This window comes from Rhipicephalus sanguineus, chromosome 3 (genome assembly GCF_013339695.2).
Source record: "Rhipicephalus sanguineus isolate Rsan-2018 chromosome 3, BIME_Rsan_1.4, whole genome shotgun sequence".
NCBI lineage: Eukaryota > Metazoa > Arthropoda > Arachnida > Ixodida > Ixodidae > Rhipicephalus > Rhipicephalus sanguineus.
In genome coordinates, this window is record NC_051178.1 from 64,077,740 (window position 1) to 64,099,486 (window position 21,747).

The window sequence follows — 21,747 nt, forward strand, 5'->3', positions numbered from 1 at the left end:
TAAGAGGTCTGTTCATATGCTTGCAAACTGAGAAGGCTGCTTGTGTAAGTTGTACAGTTCAATGAGGCGGCCAGGAAAAAGCACAAAACTGAGTTTCTGGAACCGTGTTTTATTCGTCATGAAGATGGTACGTGTAGAAGTGATGACTGCGTCGTGCTCAGAAAACGTGAACTTGAAATATTAGACAGGCTTCGATGAATTTCCTCGGTAGTATTGACTATGCTCGTTCCTGCCTATCGAGAGGAACTGTTCTTTTCTTGTTGATATGCTGCTTCACAAAAAGATCACTTGAAAGCGTGCACTTGCTCTGTGTTCTCCCTTGTCTCCATTAAGATTTATGCCCGTGGCCCTATACCTACAGTGACTGCGCTTAATCGCTCACTGCGTGACGGTTAAACAGAACTTCATAAGAGTAACATACAATTGGCGACCCCCTCCCCCCACCTCTCAATTTTCAGCACACACAGAGGGCTCCTTATGTTTCTACTGTCTTCCCTCAACAGCCTGGCAATCGCCAAACATCACCGTTGTTTTCTTTGTTTTATTTTTAAATATGTAAAAAGTGTCACAGCTGCTCTGTGTATACTTACGGCCTTCATACTTGTCAAATAATGATAAACGATATAGTTAGCACTGTGTAATGGCTGTATGGCCCCTAAACGCTTTTGTTTTCTCGAGCTGCAAAAATAACTCTTAACCAAGCAATAACTATGGGCCTCTAAAGAAACGGAATAAATTCTGAGGAGCAAAATATTGGAATTAAGAACACTTAATTAGTCCTCAGTATAAGATACGCTGCTCAAAAATGAGCTGCGACAAGGCGGGTTAAATAGTCAATTCATTAAAAATGGTTGCTTTATAATTACTTTTGGTATCTCGATTGATGGATTGTGCTTCCTTAAATTCTCCACCATGGAATTTATACAGGTGCAGTTTGTGTTCCTGTCGCTCTTTTTAATTTTTTACACTGCTTGAAGCGAAAAAAGAGAATTTGCATGTCTCATTTTGCATCATGTTTTAGAGTAGGCTTACACAAGCTTTTTCTATGTGTATTCTCGTAAGCTGTAAGTAGTATGTTCCTTCAAGAGAAGTGAGGACTATTCGAAGAATTCTCATAAATATAAGAAACTAAACATGCGACATCACTTATACACATCTAAAGGCCACTTTGTTCAAAATTTCTATTCGAAACAAGTGTCAAGAAATATATCCTGCGTCAAACAAAAGCCTTGACAGGTACATGGCAGTAGGCTTAGCTCCTATGACCATGACGGTTAAGTTGAGTGTTTAAATTCTTGCTCTGTATTACAACTACGCTACGTGTTCAAAATTTCTCTCTTCTGAGTGTCATACCGACACGAGGATGGCATGCTTTGGTCGCGGGCTCATGATTAACTTTGACAACGTAGGTTACTATGCACCTAGACACAAGTACCACCTTGAGCAGTAAGAGTGGCAACACGCGACCGCGGGGCAAATATTCTGAAAGGCACTGACTACGGTGACGGGGCCCGTCAGCGCAGTACCGCCGTAAAAGTGACGGGGCCCGTCACCGTAGTGTAAATTGTAATAGTGACGGGGCCCGTCGTAATAGCGACGTACGTATAGTAACGGGCTCCGTCATCGTAAAGTGGTGACTACGATGACGGGGCCCGTCAGCGCAGTACTATCGTAAAAGTGACGGGGCCTCTTTACCGTAGATTTTTGGTCGTTTTAGACGCCCTCGTCGTGTGGCGTTCGTGGCGTAGTAGTTACTTGTGTGAGGCAATAAAGAAAAAAAAAAGCGTTCATGGTGTAGTTGGTTGGCGCGCTCTCCATGGAGTGTTAGGGCTGCAGGTCGTCAGTTCGATTCCTCCCGTTTTTTCTTCCTTTTTTTTTTCACGTTATGCGTCAACATCAACGTTACTGCTCTGACGGAGTCGTAACTTTTCCGTTCATGTCTGCGGCGGACAGCCCTAGCGTTCGGATGATGCGTTGTTCCTAGGCTTGTGCGAATATTCGAGCACTTCGAATATTCGAACGAGTATTACAGTATTCGAATTCGCTTCGAAACGAATTTAAATTCTAGGAAATTTCGAAGTATTCGAAATGAACGAATAGACCTATATAAACAGCATGTAACCCCCTGTAAAGGTGGTTTCACTGCAGTGGAGATGTGCTATACCGTGAACACACCTTTCCAAGAGAAATCCACACTGCCGCGAAGCCCCCCTTCAAGGTTAAATGAGCATGTAGTAAAACCTTGTTAATTCAGAGTCACTGGGACTGCGACAAATTTAATTAAGCGGGTTTCCGAATTAACCAAACATACAAAAGGCGGATGCAAGGAACTTTGTATTACTGGAAGTAATCAGAGGTGGTCGTTTGCCGTGCGTCCTAGTTTGCGGCTACAAGGGTTTTTTCCAGCAATACTTGGTCCGAATTTTGCCGCTAAACCGGGGAAACGGCGGGCCTTGCTGAGGCCTGTGCAAGAAAAAAAAAGAAAGAGCGGAATAAAACAGTCTCGTGGTCAACTGAAATGCGCGCCTGCGGAAAAGAAGACGTGCTTCGCTGCAACACAGTGGTGGCACACGGGCAGCATGTCACCTGCTCCTCACAGCGTCAGTGCGTCATGATGCGGCCATTCGCCATCCTTTCTGGTAAAATAAAGAATGTAATAATGACCAGTGTGACGGAATTCGCGATGTGTTCTGGGTGGAAAAAGAGAATCATTGAAGCTTTCGAACTTTTTCGAAGTAGGCGTTGCGGGCAAGTACTCCGCCAGCAGTGCAAGTGCGCAAATTGCCGGAACAACCGCCAATCGGAGGTTCACACACATCGCGAATTCCGTCAGACCGCCCTTTATTAATTTCTCTATTTTCCCTGAAAGAATGGGTAAACCATGACGCACTTCATGACGTTGAGAGAAGCATTCGTCATGCTGCCCGCGTGTCACCGCTGTGTTGCAGTGAAGCACGTCTTCTTTTCCGCAGGCGCACATTTCAGTTCACCACGAGACCGCCTTGTGTTTTGTTTTTTTCTTGCGCTGGGCAGCAGCGAGGCTGGGATGCTTCACTTGTCACTCATTAGTATCGCTACACTGCATTGCCTTGTGGCTCCTAAGGGCCATCGTTTCTGCGGATTTGCGGTTAAATCGGGATCGGGAATTGGCACATACCCAAAGTTTTTGAATTAACCGGGCTGGTACTCACTGCCGCTTCAAATTATCCACTCAGATTTACATTGCAAAATACAGGGCCATAGAAATCCTTCTAATTATGCGGGATTTCGAAATAAAAGTTCGAATTAACGAGGTTTTACTGTATTACCCTCACATCGATTCATCATTTTTTAAGTTTAAAAGCTTGTTATACCGGCTTATATGCTCTAATTATAGTAAATTTTAATTACGTATCTTACAGGTTATCACTTGCATTCAACCGAAAGTCAAATCCTGCTACTAGTCAAAGTTGCTTCGCATTCGCTTCGGACCTAAAATTTACTATTCGCACAAGCCTAGTTGTTCCTATGCGACCTCGGTTCTAATCGCGCTAAGAAAATGTTTCCTTTTTTTCTTTTTTTTTTCAGTATTGTTTCACAATACCGTCCCGAGCTTCCGGCTAGTCAACAGTTACCCATTAGCACGGCTCAGCGTGGGAGAGCGGAGCGCGTTAATCAGCATGTCGCTGCACCGCTGACAGTCATGCGCTGCGCAGCCAGTTACAGGGACGCCACGGGCGCAGCGAGGACAGCCAGTCTAGAGTTACTCTAAGCCAGTCAAATCGGCAATGTTCCCTCCGAGATCTCTTTCGACCATGGAAAGCAATTCTAGAAAAATCCAGGAAGACCAGGGGCAGGTGGCTGGTGGCTGTTGTGGTCGGCGTTGCACGTCAGTACGAAAACATTTCGGGGGGGGGGGGGGGGGGGGAGCAGCGATGCAGCGACATTGGCGGCATGCTGATATGCAGCGTCAGCGGCGCAGCGACATGCTGATTAACGGGGCTCTCCCACGCTGAGCGGTGCTACCACGAATGAGTAACTATTGTTGACTAGCCGGAAGCTCGGGACGGTACTGTGAAACAATATTGAAAAAAGAAAAAAAAACGGAAACATTTTCTTATTCAGCGCGATTAGAACCGAGGTCGCATAGGAACAACGCATCATCCGAATGCTAGGGCTCTGTAACCGCCGCAGACATGAACGAAAAAGTTACGACTCCGTCAGAGCAGTAACGTTGACGTTGACGCATAACCTGACAAAAAAAAAAAACGGGAGGAATCGAACTGACGACCTGCAGCCATAACACTATGGAGAGCGCGCCAACCAACTACGTACGCCACGAACACCACACGACGACGTGGGCGTCTAAAACGACCAAAAATCTACGGTAAAGGGGCCCCGTCACTTTTACGACGGTACTGCGCTGACGGGCCCCGTCGTCGTTGACGGGCCCCGTCACCGCAGTCACTGCTTTACGACGACGGGGCCCGTCACAATAAGTACGTCGCTATTATGACGGGCCCCGTCACTATTACAATTTACACTACGGTGACGGGCCCCGTCACTTTTATGACGGTACTACGCTGACGGGCCCCGTCACCGTAGTCAGTGCCATTCTGAAAACTGAAGCGGAGCGATTCGCGGCGGCCGCTCTCAGAAATAAAGAGGAAGGGGCGCCACGGTCCCCTTAGATGTCGGCACACCCACCTCACTATGGCGCATAAAAAAACGGCAGTGTACTGCGTATCACGGGCCGCTCGCGGGTATAAGCCGGGTATGTCAAGCAGAGCGTGTAAGTGTGCTGTCTATAGCTCCGCGCAAAATACCGCTATTCCATTCGCCTGTGTGTGTGTGCGCGCATGTAGCACACGTGATGAAGATATATGAAAAAATTATTTTAAAAAATCACCGACGCTTACGATACTGCCTAATGCCAGTTCTGAGCGCAGTTGTTTGGGTGTTTTGATTTTGCGATAAGTTGAGACGCGACTACCTCGCTACCCGGGAAACCGCTGAAGGCAGCGCCTGGGCGCGTTCCACAACAACCTACGCAGACAGACCTCCGTTCATGAAGCGCTTTATTTCCATATATGGTATCGGTGGACGCCCTTGCCGCATACCTAAGCTATGACGTCACAGTACTATCTCTTAAATCTATCGGGTACTTTCTAAATGGCTCACCGTGAAAACAATGTAGATGGAAGGGTCTATTTTTAAGATCATTTTGGAATATAGAACAAAAAGAACTTACTGAGAAACTCATCATTAAATTTTTCATGAAATGTATGACACTTGAAATCCAGAAAATGTTTCTTCAAAAGGGGCTCCTCCTACGTAATTAACATTAAGCGGAGGAAACATTTTACGGTAACAGCAAATTACTGCTAGGATAAGCAGCGTAAACGCCATTGAAGGTATTCAAGAGACAAAGAAATATAACTCTTAGGAATTATGTCTCAAAGAAAACTCAAGGTTCCAACGAAGGCAGCGTTGCTGACTTTCTCACCGAAATTTGATGACGATGCCACCGCTTACCTCCACAGAGGGCCCGTAGCCAAGGGAAAGGGAGGGAGGGGGGGGGGCTAGCCTTATTCCTTGAAATTTTGATGACAGGGGATGTTTTACCGAAAATAAATAATGAAAATAGGTGTTTTTTTTTTTCATATAGTCAAAGCGATGAGTGCCACCCCTGAAAAAAAATCACAGCATATCCACGTGGTGAATGATGATGGGTGGGGCGAAGCGAACTCGCGCTGCAGCACGGCGATGGCATTGACGCGAGCGTGGTCCTTCTTGATGGAAGATATTGTGACTAGATTGCTTGAGAACCACAATCTGTCGCACACACCGCAACTATGGCCGAAACTGTTATCAAGGAAGTCCCGCTGGAAGCGCGCGTCGGCGCCTTCGGGCAAAACCCGCCGATGCGTTTTGCAGCCATTTCACGTGCTCGCACAGCCTCGGGCTCTGCCTGCCGGTACGCGCGCTTTCTCGCCGCTTCACGGTCCTTCCCATTTTGAAGATCCGATTCGCGCCGCAGCCGTGCAGCTTCGGCCTCGCGGGCTCGAACGGCGGGGTCTTCGCGCCGCAGCCGTGCAGCTTGTCGAGCAGCTTCGGCCTCGCGGGCTCGAACGGCGGGGTCTTCGCGCCGCAGCCGTGCAGCTTGTCGAGCAGCTTCGGCCTCGCGGGCTCGAACGGCGGGGTATTCTCGCCGCAGCCGTGCAGCTTGTCGAGCAGCTTGGGCTTCGCGGGCTCGAACGGCGGAATCTGCTTCGCGGCGTCGACGTGCAGCTTCGGTCTCGCGGGCTCTCACCTCAGGGTTCTGTCTGCGAGCGCGCGCTGCCGCCTTCTTCCGTGCCCTCCGTTCCGCAGCCTTGTCTTCCATCTGGCGACTACGAGCTAAAGAGAAAGCGTGCCAAGAGGGAGCCTCAAGGCGCGTTACTTCTGAAATGTTGTCTTCGGGTGTCGTTGAAAACACGAGACGTAGTAAAGAAGAAAGAACGCCACACAGGCGAACACGCAACGAGAGTGTCACTCGTCAACGTCGTCTTCTTCTTCTACTGCATACCAGAACGCGCGCAGTAGAGAAGAAAGAATGCCACACAGGCGAACACGCACGAGAGTCTCACTCGTCAACGTCGTCTTCTTCTACTGCATACCAGAACGTGCGCTTCTCACGAAGTAGAGGTGGCTACTTCAAACAAACCTAGAAGCGGATGATGGACAGACCCACGGCATAAGGAGCTTCGCCCCTAAAAAATTCCTGGCTACGGGCCTGCTCCACAGGTACCGTTGGTCATTGGATTCATTACACGCAAACCATTTCTGAACGCCCTAACAACTTCACTGAAGACACATAAAATTTCCTGACCCAACTTCTGTTTAACGTGCCTCTTCTGCCTCGCCAAAGTTTAAAGCAGCGTAACCAGACTGCTTGCAGAGTGTCTGAATGGCTTGCATGAGACTCTCTTTAAAAAAAGATGATACTCTTGAAGTAGATGCCAAAAGAGGTTAAACAATAAAAAAAAAAACATTCGGCAGATCTCACTCATTCTGGGAGTCGATGTCATGCGAAGCAGAAGGCGAGAAATGACTTAAACCGATTTTTTATTGCTTTCAGTCAAGCGTTGCGATTGGACCGACGTCTTTGTGCATCTTTAGTAGTTATGATTATGTCATGGGCAGGCCCGTAGCGAGGAATTTTTTTCGGGGTGGTGGGTAGGGGAGCACTTGCTGAAGACCTTGCTATCTGAGGAAAGCACCTATTTTGAAGAAAGTGCCTATGGTGAGGAATCAGCTATTTGGAGGAAGGCGCCTCCAAAGACCCCTTTCCGTCCCGTCCCGTAGGCAGGGACAGTGGGGGGGGGGGGGGACAGTTTTTGTCTGCGGGATTGACCATGGTCTTACCAGGCGTGTTGACTACACCGACGCCCAGAGGGTATCCTGTGGTATGACGTGAAGTCGTTAATCACCTTAGAGCACAGGTGTCAGTTTTTTCGAAATGAACTGCACGCTACGGTGCGATGATGTGCACATCATAAGAAGTGTTTTTTGCCGTATTCCTCCGGATTGAGCAATGATTGACTATAGCTTGGTGAGTCATAGGACTTCATATGTAATGTTTATTACATTTTTACAAATGGCGATAGTGAACACTGCAACCACAGTTGACGTTGCCGCAATATGAAGTCATTATAGGGTTTTTTGCCTAAGCAGTTTCAAGCAATGGCGTAGCACTGTGGATGAATACTTGACTGCCATGCGTAATGTCTGGGTTCGGTTGCGGCTCTAACCATGATTTTCAATCTTTTCGTCCGTCTAATATTTCCCTCACCGTAAACGCCGCCGAAACCCGTCCCGCATTTTCTGCGACACAAGTTCCATAACGCGATCGCGTAAAGGTTTTTGAAAGTCGTTCCTGGGTTGATACAAATTGTGAATTCCCTGTGGCTCATACCCGCATTCCATGGGCAGTGGTATACGAGCACGTGCCACGCGAGACTGAAAGAAAAGGTTTCATGACGTGCGCGACAAGTATTTCAAGTCATTAATGTAATGACCTGTTCATCGTGTTCGTCATACGCTAATTCCCTGGAATGAAAATTTTGGTATGTGACAAGCTAAGGAGACGACTACGAGACCACTTAGTCGTAGGCATCTAGATAGATAGATACGTAGATAGGAACGGTCAAAGTGCCTGCAGTTCGCTAATAAATTTAATATTGACAAGTACTTGCTCAATATCAAAATAATTTCATTGCTGTAAGCCACCACTCTGTTTGAGGCTCGTAAACAAACCGTTCCTCATTTTATATACCTGATACAACAGCAACAACAAAAAATAGTCTTTTTTAGCTACAAACTCGAAAGAAAACGATGAAGCAAGATTATAATTATGGAATCTCTTCCATCACAATAGTGGCTCGTGTAGTGGTCATGGTAGGTGGTGACGTGTCCTTCTCTGAGCAAGTGAGAAAACTTTGCCTCCGTGTTCATTGACTGCACTGAATTGGGATGGAAAGAGACCAGCGTATCAACATCAATTCAACAGGCGCACACCGCAGGTGTGCCCTCCGGTGCAGAGAAGATACTCACCTGTGCACCTTGTGCTGTGAACAGCTCCTCTCTTTTGTTTGCCGTTGACGTTAGTCAACAGCACGCAACTTGCTATTGGGGATGGGATCGAGCCGGAACTACCCGTGGTCCTAGAGCGCAGGTCGTGGTATGTTTTTTTAATCTCAGTTGAAATTCAGGGATAAATATTTCTATTTATGAATATCTCTTAGAATGATGATGATGATGGGCATCTCATAAATGGTCACGAACTACAACTTCCTCATATAAACAACTACCCTAAAGTCTCTAATTACATAATTCATTCAAATTTATTGCTAATCAGTGACTTCAATGTCACTTTAGCTGCAACAAAGTATTTCCGCCTCAATGTACACTCTGAGGCAAAATTACCCGAAACAGGAGTAACGGAGCCCAATAGGCGCGCGCGATGAACGAATAGACCGGTATGGGCAACTACATATGGATGCGTGCCATGTGCAAACCAGTTAGTCTGCGAAGGGATCAACTGCGCGGGAGACGCAGGCCGTGTGCAGAGATCCGTTCCGTGTGCAAACCGTTGTCAAGGGAACTAACCGTCTTCCTCGCTCTTGGATCAGTCTTCCCACTTCTTTTCGTGGTGGCGTGTTGGTGGTTGTGTCGCGCTCGGAGAGTTCGACAATCTAGGAACTACGCCGCGGTGCCTTCGATATACACGTACGCATGGATGAGCGTGTAGTGCTGCTTTTACGTTGCGACGCACCCATGAAGTCTGGAGCTGGCCTCGACACGTCGCGACGCCGCGCTCTATATCTCCGGCCTAGTCACGGGACTGAGTCGCCACCGGCTGGGAATGGCGCCCGAGAAGACAGTAGGCCTATCGGATCCATTATTGCAATCTTTCTCTAGGCACAAATCGGCGCTGGATTATTTCACAAGTGGTAGCTCTTTATTCTGCCGTACCTGACGCGTGCGCGAAATTGATCGCGATAACCGGTAACGGACTAGATAGTGTTGTATATTGTGCGCACGAAATGTAGCGCCAGCGCCTGCTTGGGCGTCAGCTCGCCTGTGCTTTGTGACTGTCTGGATATTGGCCGCCATTGTCGTCGGCCGCCCGGACGCACGCTCACCTAGGATTCACCGTGTTGATGAGCTGCGAGTTCGCGATATTGGACAGAGGCCTCGCCGCTTTTCTGCGACTCGTCCAAAAACGCATTGCGGTCGCTGGCAGCGATCTCGATTGTATGTCGCGGGCTTGAAATGCACCGGTATGGGCTGGCGGGTGCTTTAGCTAGCCGACTTTAGCTGCACTTCAGAACTCTCTGGAAATTGGTCCCCATTAGCGTCGGCTTCCTCGACGCTCGTTCGCAAGCAGCCCGGCGCCGTTCGTGGCGGTGGCCCCGCGTCAGGGTTACCAGATTGGGCTATTAATAGCCAAATTGGGCTACTTTTTGTTCGAGTTGGCGTCGAATTTTTCTTTTTGGCTATGTGGCTATTTTTTGGGCTACATTGCACGCACGCTCTTGCGTTCATTTGTACCTCCAGCCTTACAAGTGTCCCCCGGCTGCACCCACGGAGAATACAAAGGAAAGCAGGAGCTTGCGTACGCGATCGTCTGTGGGTCCCCAGGACTAAAACTCTAGTAACTCCAATGCACCTTACGAAGGCCCCCTGGCCACCGCAATAAGCCCCTTTGGGCTGTTGTTAACATGCGTGACCCCCCAAAAATGCAGTACCGAGGCGCGATGTCAGCTTTTGTACTCCTGCGCAGAAGACAAGAAAGGTGGTGATCGTTCTCTCTTTTAAAAAGCTCTATACAAAGAACGCCAAGGCTTACATGCGCATGCCGCTAATAGGTCCCGCCATCAAAACATTCCAGTGTGTTGAACGATCCCAGCACCTATAGAAAAAAAGATAGAGGCGTAGCCCAAGAAAGGGCTTGGCTCACGTTTTCTATAGACTTTCTTGACTTCTACTACCGTAAAATGCCGAGCAAGCACCCCCCCCTTCCCCCCACCACTCAGTGAAAGATAATAAGAAAGACGTGGAGGGGGCCCTCTTGCTCAGTCCCAGACCAAAATCCAAGATAACAGCGGAAGTGCCTCTAAGCAGAATGCACACCTGTGTTTCTTATGAAATGCTTTGTTGAATACGCATGCATTTACAGTTTTTACTGAATCGGAGGGTGTCCGTCTGACATTTCACGTGTTATGACAAGAGCGGAAAGATGTTCTTCAAATACCCCAACGATTTGCGGCAACCCGGAATGCGACCCCGAGACATCACACTGTACAAGTACTAAGAAATCGTGCACATATCTAAAGACTCAGGAACCGCTGCTGCAGGATTATGTGGCGTAGAACAGGCTGAAAAAAATGTCGAGAGGGAGGGAGGCGAGGGGGGTGGCGCTTGGTCAGTCATTGGCGCATATTTTCAAGTCTCCCGAAAAGGGGAAGAGGGCACATGATTGTGAAAGATAGCAATTGGCGTGACACGTGGGGAGCACCCATCCGAAGGTTGCAGGTTCAGTGACCCTGCCGGTGGCAGTTTGCCATTCCGTCCCCTTAAATTTACTTCAATTTCGGCCACTTTCTACCACTTAAATTTAATTGCGTTTCGGGTCTGAGACTCTGAGGGGGCGAACGGACCCCCCCCCCCTGCTTCCTTGGATACACCACTGAATGCGGGGCTTGTTTTCTTTGCAGTGCCTCGGCTTCCAAATCAAATGATCATGTCTAAATCGTTCTTTCCCTTCTCCACTTTCATCTCTTTTGTTGTATTCTCTATATTATTTGAGTTTTTGTATATCTCAACTTTTTAATAATAATAATATCTGGGGTTTAACGTCCCAAAACCACGATATGATTATGAGAGACGCCGTAGTGAAGGGCTCCGGAAATTTTGTACATGGGCCTCAGACATTTCCGCCTCCATCGAAAATGCAGCCGCCGCGGCCGGGATTCGATCCCGCGACCTTCGGGTCAGCAGTCGAGCGCCATAACCACTAGACCACCGTGGCGGGGCTATCTCAACTTTTTGTAAACCCTACCTATTTCTACTTTTTGTAAAGATGCTTCGATATTTCATTGTGATTGTATTCATTTGTATGTTATCATGTGGTAATAAACTTTTTTTCTAGATTCTGCAGCCATCGCTCAATCATTGTGGATTGAATAACAAAAAAAATATTACGGAGTACAACAGATTCACGCATACGCTTGCTGATATTGGCTATTTTTGGGCTACTTCAAATTTTCGCGTTGGGCTATGTTTGGGCTACCTCGGAATCCAATTTGGCGGTTTGAGGTTCGCAGCATCTGCCCGCGTTCGCTCGCTCTTCTGCTCGAGCTGTACGACGCCGTTCGCAGAAACCTCGCCGACTCTTTGGCGGCACGGTGGTTGACGGAGCTTTGGCGTGATGGCTACGGCTGCCGCACTTGAGCTGTTGCGCTATGTGGCTCGAAATGCGTCTTGGATGATGTATGATATCACAGTGAAATTATTTGCATGCCATAATTTAGACGTGTATTTTTATTTCACCTTGCACGTATTTGCCATGTGCGTGCGTCTTCACCCTCTCTGTCCCGTGTGACTAACTATTTGCAATGTTTTTGTGCTTTGCAGAATGCAGCCGTTGTCCACAACGTGCAGAATGCTTTGTGTGTGCTGGCGCGTGCAATGCCTGTCATCTTTCGCTTCCGTTGGAGCAGCTTCACAAAAAGGACTGTATGAGATATGACAGCGCGGCTGGACCTGCATTGGACATTTTACAGTGAATTGAATGAAAGAAAGCAGAAACGTCATATGTATAGAGAAAAATAAAACGTTTCATTGCCTCACTTTTGTTTTTCGTTGTCGCATTGGCTGCGACAACAGTGATACACGCATGACTATTTTATTATTATTTTATTTTTTTCGCGTGCTCTTTTCCGTGTCATTCGTTGGTCACCCCGGAAAAAAAAACACGCGAAGAAAGTGTTAAGCCTTGCGGATAGTAACTGCAGAAAATGGTCTCTGGGGATTAACGGATCACTTGAAGTGAGGATAAAAAGTTCATCCGCATGGAGCATTTGACTGGACCTACCTTTAGTCCGGGTAGGTGTAACTGCGGGGACTGACAGAGTCCCGGTAAGGTGTAAATGTGAGGACTAAATGTCAGTCCATTGAGGTGATCTGTGGGTACTAACAGTTAGCTGCTTGGGGACTAACGGTTAGACCCGGTGCCGTTCGTCCTTAAAGGGATTAATGGTTGTGGCAGCCCCATTAGTCCCCAAAGGGACGAACCACACATCCCTTGAACACCCTTTTGCCTTAGAGTGTAGAGTTTGTGCGCGAAAATGACAGCTACTTGACTGTGATAGGATTTTTATAATATGTTTATCGTAATAAAGAAAGTATCCTAGGAGTGGCTCTTACATCGCCGGTACCGACGCAGCGACATTTCAAAAACTGTCGCAGATGGAGGTACCTTCTGTTTTTATTTCCATGGGAACTAAAGTATATGAATTGATATAGACCTAAGATATCGGCAAGTGACAATACTTCGCACGTAAAAAATTGAATACTGGGCACTATTGCTTGCGCACTGCTTCGGGTTCAAATGCCACACATTTGGGTTGGCATGCCTTCTTCAATTCCTGTGCAAAGTTTGTGACATTAATATAATACCAACCGTATACATCCGATTATTATAAGCTTCCTTCTTGAAAAAACTCCCTTCTATAATTATCTCTTCGCTGAATAGAGACCTGAAGCAACACCACTGAATAATAAAATTAAAACATCAATAAGCCTCACAAGAGCATAGCCGATAATGTCATCATACATTTCTCTAGATCAATCACATCTGTTGAAAACAAATAATGACATGCCCAACTTCTCATAACACAACCGAACATCAAGAGCCCAATAGCCTTAGAATGACGCTACGATCAGGTTTCTTTCGAATTTGATGACAAGCATGACAAACTGCATGTTTTTTAGACACAGGTTTCATAGCACAGCACTGGCGAAACATGGCATTTAAGTGCGGAAATATAAGACTCATGCAGCGTGAGCGTGTTGTGTACTCCCTTGCTTAAATAACGCAGTCACCAAAATTCAAAAGGTAGAAGTTTATTTAGAAAACATTAAGTAATTGCGTTTTTGACATTAGCAAATATTTGGCATGCTAAGCTTGTGATCAGAACGTCGCCCACAGCAAGTTTCCAATCAGTACAAAAGGTTTGTTTCCTTGAGCAAGCTAGCATACTAAGACTAGAAATTTTGACTGAAGAGGTGATGTGAGACATTCCTTTCCGCTGCATTCTATCTAGAAAACCCAGCCAGGCCTCCTCGTCCATTCTTCATTGTGAAGAGCCAATTGCTTCACGGCATTGCTTCAGACGACGTAGTCGCAGTCACAGACACCAGGCCCGTTCGCTGGTTCAACGTTCAGGCCACGTCTGCAGAAATACATAGAACTGGACCAATGTTGATCTTGCAGAACCATGCACACTTTGGTTGATGTGCAGTTCAACAAATAAAGCAATATATCGCCTCGTAAGCGGAAATGGTGCCCCATTTCCGCTTACGAGGCGATATATTGCTGAGTAAGATAGCGAGCCGTAGTACCGATATAATATCCTACGAGCATAAACGTACTCTTGACAATAAAATTCACGAAACCTATTTTAAGTACCATACAATGCAAGACGAAATTCGTTCATGTTTCAACCCCTTACGTCAATTTTCGAAGTACCCATTTTGCTCTGCTAGAGAATGAAGATGAAACGACGAAGCGCCGCGGAGGAGGCGCGTGCAAGCCAGCATCGCGCGTAGGAGGAGAACGTATTCACGTATACTAGTTAAATTGACTAGCACGGTGCCTGGTCACAGGACGAAGACGAGTACATCTCAGTGGATGATCCTGAACATTTCCTTTCGGAATGCTGGGGTCAAGGTGTAGCGGGTCCGCACCCTTGTCAGACCCGCTACCAGCAAAATTACGGTGACATTTCACCTGGTGAACTCGGGCGATGCGCATGCGAACAAGTGCCGTTGCAACTTCGAGAGGAGTGCGTAAAAGCGCCGCGGCCTGCCCGGACCTTCGCTACATTGTCTAGACATTGTTTCCAGCAACGATACATGGATATCGGTGCTGAAGCAAGAGGTTCCCGAGGCTCACCTAACAACATTCAACATTTTCAGCGTGGGCCAAGGTTCACTTCGGGAAGGTCACGTCTCGTTTTTCTCAAGTGTCAGTAGGTACGTGCATGCACCCAAGCTACCTCATTCGCCTAAGCTCAACTTGGTTGCGGAGTGGCTGATAATAACACCCGATACCATTTATGCATTTTCGGCGACTGTTCTAAAATGGCTGCCAATCCGGCATTCTGGAGTCGGTAGTGAATGTACCCCTAAGAACTGATAGTATGCTCCTTGCACTCCCTCGAAACATTAAGGACAGCAAAGCCTCCTGGTTAACCGAACGAGACATTCTACAGTCAATGAACGAGAGGATAGCATCGATTCGCTTGCGCGCAGCCCGCCCTGGCGGAGTGAAGCGTCACTGTAACTTTTTTTCCCGCAAGGTCGCTTTGCTCTCGCTGCTTAAGTGTGCCTCTCTAGCGTCTAAAATGACAACGTTATTTTATCAGCGAAGCTGGGGTCGAATTCAGGAAACGTCTCTTCCGTAAGTGCATTTTCCCATTGGCCAGCTTGCTTCGCTAAGGATATGTCCCGCGTACTGATTGGCTGAAATATTTTCTTTCTTAAGAAAATATTTAGCGTAAGATGGTTTTATGAATACGGGCCCTGTTCTTGGTCGAGGCTTCCCCGTCCATTGGAGTAGCGCTGGTCAAGGGGTCTTACGGCGTGGCGAGAGTGGGACTTTGGTAGGAGAGGAAGGGCTGCGCCACTCCAAGATGGGCGAGGGCGAGGCTCGCTGCAGAGGGTGAACAAATAAGAGACGCGATAAAAGGTGGAGTGTCGAGGCATGGTGGAAAGGGTGAACCAATGAGAGGCGCAAAATATGGGTGAGGGTGAGCCTGAGGAAGGATGGCATCGACTTCGCTGTTTCGACAGTGTTCGTGGCCGCACTTTTTTTCTTTATTTTTTAAGGGGGGCGACGGCGTTTCTCTGAAGAAAGTATTCCTGAAACCTTCTTGAAACGTATGGATTCTTAATAAAATTTAGATGTCTTGTTACAATTCGCAGAACACTTAATAAAGTTCTTCGATCTGATCTTATTGTTACAGCTAAAACACGGCGTTTCGGCGCCCTGTGCGGGGTAGGGTAACCCGCACCTCCACCAGTTAAAACAGGGCGTTTCGGCGCAGCACTTCTTTAATCAACAGTACGAACCGTCACGGCAGGCCAAGGAGCAACAGCCGAGCAGACGCGAGTGTTCAGAAGCACCAACCCGAACAACGTCTTCTTTCTGCCTGAGAGTGGTACCCTCTGCCTTTCGGAACGGCGCTGATCTTCTTCATTACACAACGAAAGATGCGAAATGTAGTAGCAAGAGAAATGCTTGGCCACATAAATTATTCGCTTCACTACACTACTCTTCCTACGGCCTAGATGGAGAGACAAAGAGCAGATGAAACAAATTCGACGCAGATAACACACCACAAGGTAACTTTAATGCAATAATCAATCACTTATGTGGTTTTTTTCCACTTTATATTTGCAACAATACTTTACCAGATCAGTGCTGTGAAGGCTTATGAGGCAGAAAGAAAGAAAACTAGTTACATCGAAGTAGGCGCTACTACGACAGGGTGACGCCATCAGACCCACTTTGTTTATGAGTCAGCTACTGCTTCAAAAGCTTTTCCATTAGGCAAGAGTTGGCGGTCTGCCCTCGCGGAAGCGCACTTGAGTATAAAAAGTACAGTAAATTGTTAATTGCTTTTGTTGCACAAGTATTATTGCGTGCAACGCAATAACAGAGCGATCACTATTCACTCTAAGCCAAAAGGGAGCAACGGGGGTATAGGGGTTCCTCCTTTGAGGGAGCAAGTGCTTTGCCACTCCCATTACTCTCCTAAAAGGAGCAACGGCAAGGGGACGAACCGTTGCTCTCCTTGAGGACCAACTGTTACTCCTTTCTGATGCTCCTCAAGGGAGCAATGGATGCTCCTTCCCGTTACTCCTTAGTTTCTTCTTGGGCCGAAAAAAAAATTCGTTTTTGATTGACTTCTAGAGCACATTGAGGTTTATACACATATTTGTTTGGATGTACAAATGATACACAGACATCTCGTTCAGAAAGAAATTTCAGAAAATTTGCAACAAACACACAGGATTCGAACTCGCGACCACTTTATCACCATGCGCACACGCTAACCACTGCGCCACCAAACGCCACGGCGCCGTCTGAAAGGAAACGGGGTTATGTAGGTACCGACGGGTCGTTGCGCGTTCTGACGTGTTAGTGAAATGAGTATAGGCGTGCAGAACCAGTGGTGATGTTCGAAAGAGAATAGACGGTAACAATGTATACATCTGAAAACGTCAAGGCAATGAGTCTCTCGCGAAAACGCAGGCTTTGCCGTGCTCCCTTTGCGCTAGCTAAAAGGCCAGTTTTTTCTTTTTTTTCTTTTTTGCCCGGAGGTGTGTTTTCTTCTTCTTTATTATCACTGTTATTATTAATATCAATATTAATATTATTATTTTTTACGGAAGAGTCGCCTCCCCTTTGAAAAGACAACACCGCCCGAGCTGATAACGTCCGTTTGCTCTGAGATTAAACACAAATTCAAACTACCGGACCCGATTGCGATAACTGTCCTCCCGCCAAAATCAGCCAGTTACAAGGTTGAGATGAGGGGGTAGGGGAGGCAGCGGCGTTAGCTCGCTGTCAGTCTCGTTGTCAGCATAAAACCGCAAATGTAAAATCTATCAACTGTGTACTTCTCTCAACCGCTTGTTTGTCGCGAAGTATACACGGAGTCTCGCGAAGCTTCGCATTTTATTGCCACACTCTCAGGCTATATATTTATGCCAAATGTTATACGCAAACACGCCATTTGACTTGCGACGACAACAGCTTCAGGTGCTGGCGTTCTAGTGTAACCATGCCTTTTATTAGGCGCTTTTAGCTTGTATTAGGGGCTTTTAGCTTTACGTTACCGTGTTACGAGTTGCCGGAACGAATCTGCGCATACGCGGGCCTTTACGGAACGTGAACTACTCTCCGGATTGGCTTGACGTTTACGGCCCTATCTCGAAAATCCACTTTCGTTCGCGGCTACTCGCGATACCCGCTTTGCCGAGGCTCCAGCCGCCGAGTAAAAATAAGCCGAAGTGCGAGCGGTAATTGCGATCACTTTGTTTCAGTGGCTAGAGTCACTAGAGTGACCTAGAATTAGAATACCGAAGCGGTGAAATCGTGAGAAGCCTTGACATAAATACCCCGACAGGCTGGATAGGTGACGCCATCTAGCGGGAACAAGATGAAGCAGGCAAGCAAAAAATTGTTATTTCAGAAACATCGTGCGTTCCACTTCTGGTGTAAATGCCTTGCCGAAGCATAATTACGAATGAGTTACCCTTTCAATCATTTTTTCCCTCTAAAACACTAGGCGAAAACAAACGTGTCCACGACTATGGTTCCACGAAGCGTCACAAGATGGCGACACCATCGTCGGATAACCTGGTATTCTACGCTAAAAACCCCTCGAGATATTTCTGCAGCGGTTATACAATCTTATATAAATTAAATATAATTTAAATGCCGTTATCATCAACATTTCATGGTTTATTCAAACGTAAAGGTATCCCTTTACGTACGGGGAGGTAAAACCTTTCTAAAACCAATTCGCAGGGCAATCAATAAAGTTAATTCATCATCATCAACATATGTCCCGGTAACACGGTAACATTAAAAAGTTTACGTACAAGCAAAATGTCCCTATTAGCGTGCGTATCTCTCTGTTCAGTTTACAAAAGCTAGTTTTCTTATGCCAGCCCGCAAGAAAATGTGGCCCATGCATCGACCGATACAGGGTGCGTCCTGCAGGAGAGCAACAGTTGCGCGCCGAGAGAAACTGTTGCCGTTCGTCCTTCTGTTGCTCCCTTCCAACCTAACCCTAAACGCTTACTCCCCCAACTTGAGCCATGTCAGCCATCTTGTTCCAGTTGGTCTTTTTGGGGAGTAACAGTTGGTCTTTAGGACTAAAACCGGCAGTTACTCTCGTTTTTTCCATTTTTGGCTTAGAGTGTTTTATAACATTTATCTAAGAAAAGGTCCTAGATGGTGACACATCAATATTAGATGATAGCATATCAAGTTAATGAGAGTACTCAGCTACCCATTGGTAAAATAAGCCTCTGCAAATTGCGTCCTAGAAGAAAGTGGGCATGAATTTAAGCCTTTTAAATGCCCCTATAAGATGTTCAAGTGAAACGTGTACATTAATCCCGCATACCGCAAAGAGACGATGGCCTGCCGGCAATTTTTTTTTCTTTTCGCTTGCGCTGTGTTTTAATTTTAAACAATTTAGTGGAGATGACCCTTAGGGTGCTACAAACTAATTCTTATACGAATCTCGCTTCATGATCGGAAACAGCGCGAGCACACGGGACTAGAAAGACAGACAGGACTTTGCGCTGCCTGTCTGTCTTTGGGTAATGCGAGTCCCAGTTCTCGCATTACCCAAAGAAATACGCTTATGCACTGGCCTAGCCAGCGGGGGTGGGAATTCAAACTCCGCGAAATTTTTGAAAGCTACTGAAGGACGTATCTGTGGCGTTGTGTCCGTTTTTGTGCGCATTCTTCGATTATGCACTCACCTCAGCATCCTGCAACGCTGTTCTTCGAACCGGGCTTCTGTTTTCATTGTGTGCTTCGCCGAGGCGGGACTCCAGAGCCTCTCGGCTACTGCAGATCCCCTGGGCCTAAGAGAAAAAAGTAAAAAGCCTGCACCCCACATACGGCTCATTTGTTCTTTCAAATGCATCAAGGAAACACAGATTGTGCAACACTGAATAATTTGATTTCTTAAACACCCACGTGAATGAGTGAATCATATTATTGCGCCCATGAAGGAACGCGAACGCATCAAGGCGTCCATTCTTTGTTAGACAGAACTTAATGGAGCCAAGAGACAACGAAACCATGGAAGGTGTAGGGGACATTATTTGTACTCTTTAACTGTAGTGTTTTATTTAATACATATTACAAGAAAGGAATCTAAGCGCACGAGAAAACAAGTTGTCTTCGGTAAGAAAGCGAACTTACAACCTTCGGATCACGCGTCCGTTGCTCCACTGATTGAGCTCCGACAGTGATCGTACCCCCATCAATTTTATTGGGTATTTCTACGCGTGCAACCCTGGCAGCGTTAACCAATACAACTCATAGCCATGATGGCAAGTGCAGAATACGTTTTCCCCTAGCTATCGCCCCGTAGCGAGTGATCTTTTACGAGCTCGCAGCTGACCAAAACTCACGGTGTCCCTTATACATTTACCTAAGACGACTCGAAGGTGAAAGCCATCTTCTTTTCATTCTCAGTCGATGTATTGATTCTGCCGCGCCACCCTCCGAAAGCTTCGTGCACCTAGCGTGCTTTCGCACTGCCTCCAAGATAGGAGGCACCTCACCTGGTTTCGCACTGCCTCCGTGATCGGAACCTCTTTCCCCTTCCCCAGTACAGGGTAGCTAACCGGAGTTCTTCCTGGTTAACCTCCCTATCTTTCCTCTACCAATATCTCTCTCTCTCTCTCTCCGTGATGGGCCCACCTTTGACCAAGATACGATATCATGGGACGGCGCCATGATGTGACGCCATAATTTGTGACTTCATGATGACGACACAAATTCTGGCGATCTGTGACGTCCTCATGATGCCATGTGGTGATGTCATCACGTGATGTTTTTTTGCCTCATTCGTCTCCGACGCCAGAGGACGCGATACGTCGCCGACGCGGGACTCCGACGGTCAAATTTCGCGTTTGATGAGGCATCAAACGTGAGTTTTTAAAGCTTTTGCCTTAAAAACTTTCGGCTTCCCTTATGCATTCGTCTGAAATGACTCGAAGGCAAAAGCCATCTTCTTTTTTTTTTTCTCATTCGCCTTTTTGATCCTCCCTACCCCCCCCCCCCTCTAAAAGCTTTCTGCGCCTAACGTGGAATTGCACTGCCTCAGTGATCGGCCTATCTTTGACGAAGCGACGATGTCATCTGATGACGTCACTAGGTGACGTCACGCTATGTGAAGTAGTGAAGTCACAAATTTTGACGATCTTTGACGTCATGGTCACATCCAATTGTGACGTCATCACGTGATGTTTTGCATCACTTGTGTTGAAGCCGACACCAACGGTCAATTTTCGCGTTTGATTACGTATCTAAGCCTTTCACCGTAATAAACTCTAGCATGCTGCCTGGGGACATCATGTCCATCGGTGCGACACATTCCTTGGCAAAGAAGAAAAGAACGGGGGTTTATCGAGGGCTCATTTCTTTATAGATACAACCGAACAAAGCCAATGGACAATAAAGCCAAGAGAGGCAAGAGGGACCTTATTTGTATTTTTAGCTGTAGTTTTGTAATTATGGTCTACATAACAAGGAACCAAGGCCACCTCACCTCTGCATAGTTAAGCTAACTGACGTGTAATGTGTGTAACTTACGTGCAAACGGATGGCAGCCATATTTGCAGACGTAAGGTTATGCAGTTCAGCTGTCTACACAAAACGTCATTACATAACGAACAACATAATCTACAAGCGGCAGTGGTCCGGCAACGTGAATTCCTTAATGCAGGAATTTTTATTTTCTTGTGAAATCGTCAGCGAAGCGTTTCTCCAGTCAGACAAGCCGAACTAAATTTCACTTTTTTTAATGAAATGCATCGTTGCGGCCACATGAGCAAAATGTGCTACCTATAAAATGTAATGCATGTAACTCACCATGCGGTGATGGGCATGCTATTTCGTTGCCTCACGAATTAAATCACCTGACAATCGCGCAAAACCTGCCACGTTAGCCTGAGCTGTTGACGAAACATGAAACACTGATCTAAGAAATATTAATGAGAACTAACAGGCAGTAATGCCAAGGAAAGGGGACGTTATTTGTAGTAATTAGGGTATAAATGTGAAGAAAATGAAGTGGATGAAAAGTTGACTTGCCGCCGCCAGGGACCGAACCTGCGACCTTCGAATAACGCGACTGATGCTCTACCACTGAGCTACGGCGGCGCACATCCTCCCGTCTA

At 46.8% G+C, this 21,747-nt stretch overlaps 1 protein-coding gene across 1 annotated transcript in view; it reads right to left on the reverse strand.

Moving 5' to 3' along the window:
- Positions 1–13,722: 13,722 nt before the first annotated feature.
- The window catches only part of LOC125756130 (beta-hexosaminidase subunit alpha-like), a 174,402-nt gene continuing 166,377 nt past the window's right edge, over positions 13,723–21,747 (reverse strand). Inside the window, exons 10-11 of the mRNA XM_037653974.2 lie at positions 19,315–19,419; positions 13,723–13,979 (exon numbers count right to left, since the gene is read on the reverse strand). Coding sequence (XP_037509902.2) covers positions 13,916–13,979; positions 19,315–19,419 — 169 coding nt within the window. The 3' untranslated portion in view covers positions 13,723–13,915. The remainder of the gene's footprint in view (positions 13,980–19,314; positions 19,420–21,747) is intronic.